This window comes from Corticium candelabrum, chromosome 8 (assembly GCF_963422355.1).
Source record: "Corticium candelabrum chromosome 8, ooCorCand1.1, whole genome shotgun sequence".
NCBI lineage: Eukaryota > Metazoa > Porifera > Homoscleromorpha > Homosclerophorida > Plakinidae > Corticium > Corticium candelabrum.
Window position 1 is genome coordinate 2,086,763 of NC_085092.1, and position 7,119 is coordinate 2,093,881.

At 40.3% G+C, this 7,119-nt stretch overlaps 1 protein-coding gene across 3 annotated transcripts in view; it reads left to right on the forward strand.

Moving 5' to 3' along the window:
* The window catches only part of LOC134183228 (regulator of MON1-CCZ1 complex-like), a 30,261-nt gene extending 28,373 nt beyond the window's left edge, over positions 1-1,888 (forward strand). For 2 of the 3 annotated variants that reach the window (XM_062650711.1, XM_062650712.1), the window contains exon 16: positions 35-1,888. In XM_062650711.1, the coding sequence (XP_062506695.1) occupies positions 35-336 (302 nt within the window). In that variant the 3' untranslated portion in view covers positions 337-1,888. The remainder of the gene's footprint in view (positions 1-34) is intronic. The other variant, XM_062650713.1, reaches the window with a different exon arrangement.
* Positions 1,889-7,119: the final 5,231 nt, after the last annotated feature.

Sequence of the window (7,119 nt, forward strand, 5' to 3'; positions counted from 1 at the left end):
GTAGACACCACATTGTTGATTTTTCATTGTGTAGCCCTCGTTCCTGGAAGGCGTTGCAATCTACAGACAATTGCCCGAATATTTGACAAGTTGAATGGTGTCTACAGTGACAGCATCCAAAGTCACATTCCAGTAAGTCAGTTGGAGAATGTTTTGGCAATATTTGCTCATCAAATATATAAAGCTCAAATTGTCTCTGTGTGTGTGTGTGTGTGTGTGTGTGTGTGTGTGTGTGTGTGTGTTTGCGTTTGGCGGCCACGTCTTTTGTCCGTTCGCAACCGAAATCGGCACACACACTCGGCACGCACAGAGGAAGGTTTGCGTAAAAAAAATTAAAAAAATAATGCACCGGGTCCTCTCTAGAGGGGTCTACCCACGTGTAAAATTTCTCGACGACGCAAATGCTACACATTGCAGTTCATTCGAACACACGCCCGCACCAGTCCCGTGTAGAGTGTATGCATCGTCATCCTTCGCAAAGCTTCGAGCAATCGAATATCTCTTGCCGATGAAACTTACTCTTCTAGCGCTTTCGTTTCTCTTCAAATTCCGATTGCATTTGCGCCGAATCCAACCTACACATTTTCTGCAGCAAGCGCTACACGGGGAGTGTGTCGATTGCCATCGAAACAAGCGCGAAGAGCAAGATTCGAATTCATTCAGCACATCCGGGACCTCGCAACAAAGATTGCACGTGACGTGTCCACAGACTTATCTTTACACTACAGTCTTGTCCGTACAAAGGACGGGCCATAGATACTAGTTATTAATATTATTAGATTGTTTATTTATTTATAGTACTACTAGCCCACCATCTCGTTCTCCTCATGGGCAGATTAGATTAGTTGTTAGTAAATTAATTTATTGTTGTATGCACACACACACACACACACACACACACACACACACACACACACACACACACACACACACACACACACACACACACACACACACACACACACACACACACACACATTCATTCATTCATTGTCCACTACTCCTGTACGAGTTCACGACTTCTCTACTGATTAGAATTTAACCATCGCTTGTGTGCTTGTTCATGTGCATAGAGACCAATACGAGAATGACAATCGCGATGACATATGACGCATACATATTGACTTGTAATTACTCCTTGAGCCATTTGCTGGTGTTTGTGTCGTTGTTCTTCTAATTTTTTCATTCTGTCATCCTCAAACTTCTTCAGACCAGATGACACTTTCTGTCTCCAAACCAAACGATCAGACGCCAGTGACTCTCAATTGTCCTGATTGATGCCCACATTCTGCAGATGATGATGCAGCATGTCTTTATATCGAAGTTTTTGGCCACCAGTTCTTCTCTTGGCATTTAACAACTCTCCATAGAACACTTGCGTTAGTAGTCTTCTGTCATTCATTCTTGTGACATGACCGACCCATTGTAGTTGTTGTTTTGTTATCATACATTCAATCCCTGTCATACCAGATCGTTTCAGACCCTCACTATTTGACACTCTTTCACTCCAATGAATTTGCAAGATATGACTCAGACTACAAAGATGGATTTTTCAAGTTCTTTAATGTTTCTCCGGTAAAGCGTCCATGATTGTGACCCATATAAGAGAGTTGTAAGAATTACTGCCTTGTATACTTTGATTTTAGTTTTTACTTTGCTACCTCTTTGACTCCACAACCTCTTTTGAAGTGCACCATGTGATCTGTTTGCTTTTTGCAAGTGTATAGCAATGCCATTATTTATGGTGCAATCATCAGAGATGACACAACCAAGATAAGAAAATGTAGATACTTTTTAATGCTTCTCCAGAAACAAAGATATCATCAGCTGTTGTTTCTGCTCCTAGAGCAGGTTGAAACAAACATTCTGTCTTTTTTATATTAATTTGTAAGCCAAAGCTGACAGCTGCATTGTTGAAGCAGGAAACTATGTGTTGCATTCCTTCAGCAGAGTGTGCTACAAGAGTACAGCCATCTGCATATAGTAACTCACGAAACTTATTTGATGTCTTGGTTTTTGCCATAAATCTCCAAATGTTGTAAAATTTGCCATCCATACGATACTGTACAGACACACCTCGATCTCCTACGCAATGATTCATTTTTGTTAATATTGCTGCAAGAAAGAGAGCAAACAAAGTTGGTGCTAGAACGCAACCCTGTTTCACTCCAGTTTGCACATAAAATCCCTCTGATTTTTCCCCACCATAGATGATTCTTGCTGACATTCCTTCATGTAACTGTTTAATCAAATTGACAAACTTGAATGGACAACCCAATCTTTCCAGAAGTTGCCAGAGAACTTCACGATTAACTGAGTTAAAGCCTTTGTCAGGTCGATAAACACCATATACAACGGTTTTTGCTTTTCTCTACTTTTTCCTGTAGTTGTCTTAGAGTAAACGCCATGTCAGTTGTGCTTCTTTCCTCACAGAAACCACATTGAGACTCAGGGAGAATGTCCTCCGCAATCGATTTTATTAGTCTATTCAGCAGTATTCTTGATAGTACTTTTCCAGCAATGGACATTAGTGAAATTCCACGCCAGTTTGTACAGTCTGCTTTATCACCTTTTCTCTTGAAGATTGGAATTATGTTCGCATCCTTTAGCTCATTCGGTATTACCTCTGTATCCCATATGCAATGAATGACTTTGGTAACTTCTTCCACAAAAACAGAACCTCCTCTTTGATAGAACTCAGCAGCAAGACCGTCTGGCCTCCTGACTTGCCTGTTTTAGTGATTTAGTAGCAGTTTCTATTTCTTCATGCCCTGGCGTATCATCCATATTCTGCTGAATCGGTAATAGAGAGAGAGCATTCAGTGCTGTAGCAGCAACCTCAGTATCTCTGTTGAGTAGCAAGTCAAAATGTCTTTCCAACGATCAAGTATTTCTGTTTTACCAGTTAACAACTGATCATCCTCATTTCGCAAAGGTGAGATATTAGTTGGTGTTGGACCGATGATGGTCTTTAATTCACTATAGAAGCGTTTGTCATTGTTGTCTGCTAATTCCTGTAGATATTTTGCCCTATCATCCCACCATTTATCACGTAACCAGTGTAATTCATGTTGTGTTTGTCTTTTTAGTTCTTGGAATTTTTCTTTCAATTTAATACTTCTTGGATTTTGTTGTAGTTTACCATAGGCAACATATTTTCTGTTCAGGAGATCGCATATTACCACGTTGTTGCTGTCAAACCAGTCATCCCTTTTGTTCTTTCTGAAGCCAATGGTTTACTTAGCTGCTTTTGTTGCTGCTATATTAAGTCTATTCCATGAACCTCTAGGTTGTTCAGATGCTGCCAATTCTTTCTTGAGTTGATCTTCAAAATTGATAACTTTAGGATCATTCAGACAACTTATGTCAAAGTTTTTGACTGAGAAATTCATGTGACATCTTTTGTAAATAATCTTTAATTTGACATTGGACCTCAACAGTCGATGATATGTCCAGCACTCAGCACTTCTCAGAATGCGTGTAAGCTGAATATCTTGGACATCTTGTTATCTTGTAATAATATAATCAAGTAGATGCCAGTGTTGAGAACAAGGATGTTTCCAGGTTGTTTTCAATTTATTAGGTAACTGAAATCTGGTGTTAGTTATGCTCAGCTCATGAGTGGCACAATGTTCTAGCAACAGTTGACTATTTGCATTTTCTTTACCAACACCATGACACCCTATGATCCCTGGCCAAGAAGCATGATTTGTCTAGATGTAACCTCAGTGACTTCAGACGATCACTATGTGCAATGGGAAGATCAACAAGTTTGCTGACAGTGTTGGTCCTGATGGCAAAACCTACTCCTGATTCATGCCTGGATTCCAATGATTTTCCTGACCAAAAGAATCAATCTATATCCATCATTCCCAACAATCTCATCGATACTGCCTCGTTCAGCAAGTCTGGTTTCTGAGAGTGCAGCTATGTCAATTTCAAAATGAAGCAGTTCAGTAACAATTAGAGCTGTTCTTCTTTCAGGACATTCAGATTTCTCATGACCAATCATAGATCTTACATTCCAACAACCAATTTCCTAATGCTACTAGTCATTAATTAACCTATAATAATGTAAACCTTTCAAGGCGCCTGCACGTTTTCTTACACGTTGAAGAGGTTGTTGTCTTTTCACATACGTCACGTCTTCTAAAGAATGCCGGCAAGAAACTAGATCATCCATAGTTGAAGCAACTATCGAACTCAAGCAGATTGACTGAGACGAAGAGATTTCAGTGAAAGCCCGGTTGTGCAGACCGTACACTCACTCTCACGAAACCGAGTTCCTGCTGATGGACCGAAGTTAGGGACAACCAACAGACGTCAGCCTTGCGGAGTGCATCCAGAAGACAATCAATGGAGTCATGAGAGGCAAGCACACGGGGCTCAGTGAACTACGTGCACCGCCATCAAGCATCCGACACACACACACACACACACACACACACACACACACACACACACACACACACACACATACACACACACACACACACACACACACACACACACACACACACACACACACACACAGAGCTTTCCTTTGTATAGCCTGTGGAGATAGAGAACAGCTGGTCATGAAGATGGAAGTGTGGAAGTAACAAATTGGGAAAGTGAAAGTTACTCTACCAGCTAGGCGTAGAATGACGTCATTTTCATATATCCTGTTCAACTATATCCCACTCAGAAAAGTTATCGAGGATCGAGTATTCCAAAGGCTATACCTTTATAAAGATAGCAAGGAATTTCCCGCTCGGAATCATATATCCAGGCAACAAAATCACGGATGTCACGTGCACGTACTTGCTCACCCGTATAGGGGAGGTGTCCCTAATGTGAGACAGTTGCGTAGGCGTAGGAATTCTTTGCAGTCTTTGTCAGCAAAAAATAGTCTAGCGGTAGTAGGCTGTACGTTAGGTAGCACCTCTATGACCAGTGCTGTGGTACATATTTTATCTCCTCATTACCTGCTGTCGCTGGCCAGAAACCGGACATTCTTCATCAAGAACACGGAAATGCCTTTCAAAGCTCGGATGCACCTAATGTGAGACAGTTCATTTTTCTTTCTTGGAAAGTTGTTGTTTGCTCATACTTTTTGCACAAGTACAGCAGTCGGTCCTTGTTAACTGTCAGTACAACCAGTTCGTTTCTCAAAGTGTCTGCGACGGCAGACCTACATCTAGAGTGCTTTTCAATGTCAGTCATGTCTAGTGAATTTCAAAGCAGAACGGTTCTGATTATTATGTAAATGCACTAAGGCAATCGAGTACAAGCTCAAAATTTTCTACAGAGTAGAATTACCTAATCAGTGTCAGCTATGCTCTACCTACTACCTTTCTACCTTTAAATGTTACATGTAAAAATAGAAATTGTAGTTATTTTAAACTGTAGTGTTTGCTGGTAATGAAAGCTAGCTGTTCTGATTGATTTTGGAATAAATAATGCTAACACCTAATATTACGTACGAAACATCAGTAGTTTATTGCTCTTGGCTACAGCAGCGTAGTAGGACTACTAACTTGCAGTGAAGATTGGTAATGCGAGTTGAATAGAGCTGTGAATTCAGGTCTGACCAACTGCAAGCACACGATGTAGCCGTTTTTGGCCCATTGAAGTCTATGTGGAGGAAAGTAGTGAGAGAGCACAAACTAGCCACCAGTACTAAACAAATTTCTAGAAATTTATTTTTGTCTGTGCTCTCTCATCAACTCTTTTCTGGATCATTCTTGCCTGAACACCTTGTGGGTGGTTTTCGAGGAGCTGGAATTTATCTACTATCATCTTTAGCAATAAAGATCGAAGGCAAAAACAGCAGTTCCCTTTGTACATCAATTAGGTCAGTCAGTACTATTCCAGCAACTTCAATGGCTCCAACTGTTACCGCAACCAGACAGAGGGTTGAATTGTATTTCACCAAGTATTTTGAGCAGAAAGCAGAAGAGAAAAAAGCGAAAGCAAAAACAAGAATTAGACCAAAGCATTATGGAGAAGCTTTCACAGAAAATGATATATTTGAAAGAATTAAGCAAGAGCAAGACGCGAGAGAACAAAGGAAGCAAACAAAAGGTAGGAAAATAAAACAAAAACAAGAGATCATACCAAACAGGTTGAGCAAGTAGACAAAAACACCTGTCAAGAATGCAAAGATCATTATGATGAAGATGACAATACAAGTGACTTCTAGGTAGGATGTGACACTCCTGTATGCTCCAAATGGTATCATTATTGGTGTTTGAACCTCCGACAAATGCCGGATGAGACAGAGCCCTTCTTTTATCCGTGTTTGTTCTAATAATAGTCACTAAGTAGTCAGAACATATTCAACAACTACTAACACGACAAAGTAAATTTAGCATAGAGGCTACAGAGTCAATGTATACATGTGCACATGTAAGATGATTCATAGAACATCTAAAAATAGCAAAGTCACAACCAGTTCCATGGAGCTTGGTAGTCCTAGACCCTGCAAAAGCTTTAGTTAAACAACCAAATTGGAATACACAGGCAAAACTTATACAAATTGCAACTTTATTTGACAAAACTGCCACAACATGAATGTTTACAAGTCGAAATCATAGTGCAGTTCTACTCCAAAACAACAACATAAAATAAGCTACAACTAACACTGAAAAACAAGGTCTCTTTCACGTACCGGAGAAAAAAATTAGCACCCAACTAGAGGCCTCCAAGACTAAAAATCGGATTGTCTCACATTAGGTACATCCGGGCTATTCAGCTAACAGGTGACAGCTTGCCGTGAAATTGTCGTTTGCCTTTACACGCACAGGGCCGGATCCAGAGGGGGTTCAGGAGGTTGAAATCCCCTTTTTTTTAATAGGCGTGGTTCAATAATTTTATATAATTTCATTAGAAAAGAGAAAATTAGTAATGCTATAAATAACTGCTAACAGTGAACCCCCTCTTTCAAAAATTCCTGGATCCGGCGCTGCACGCGCAACACAATTTGAAAGCCAAGTCGTCTCTGGATTCCCCAACTCTAGAGGTACAAACTGAAAAACTTTAATTGCAATCAAACTTCTAGTTTGTAAACAAGCTGCTATGTTCAGTATCCTATTACAGAACTGTCTCACATTAGGGACATCTCCCCTATGGCTTGAC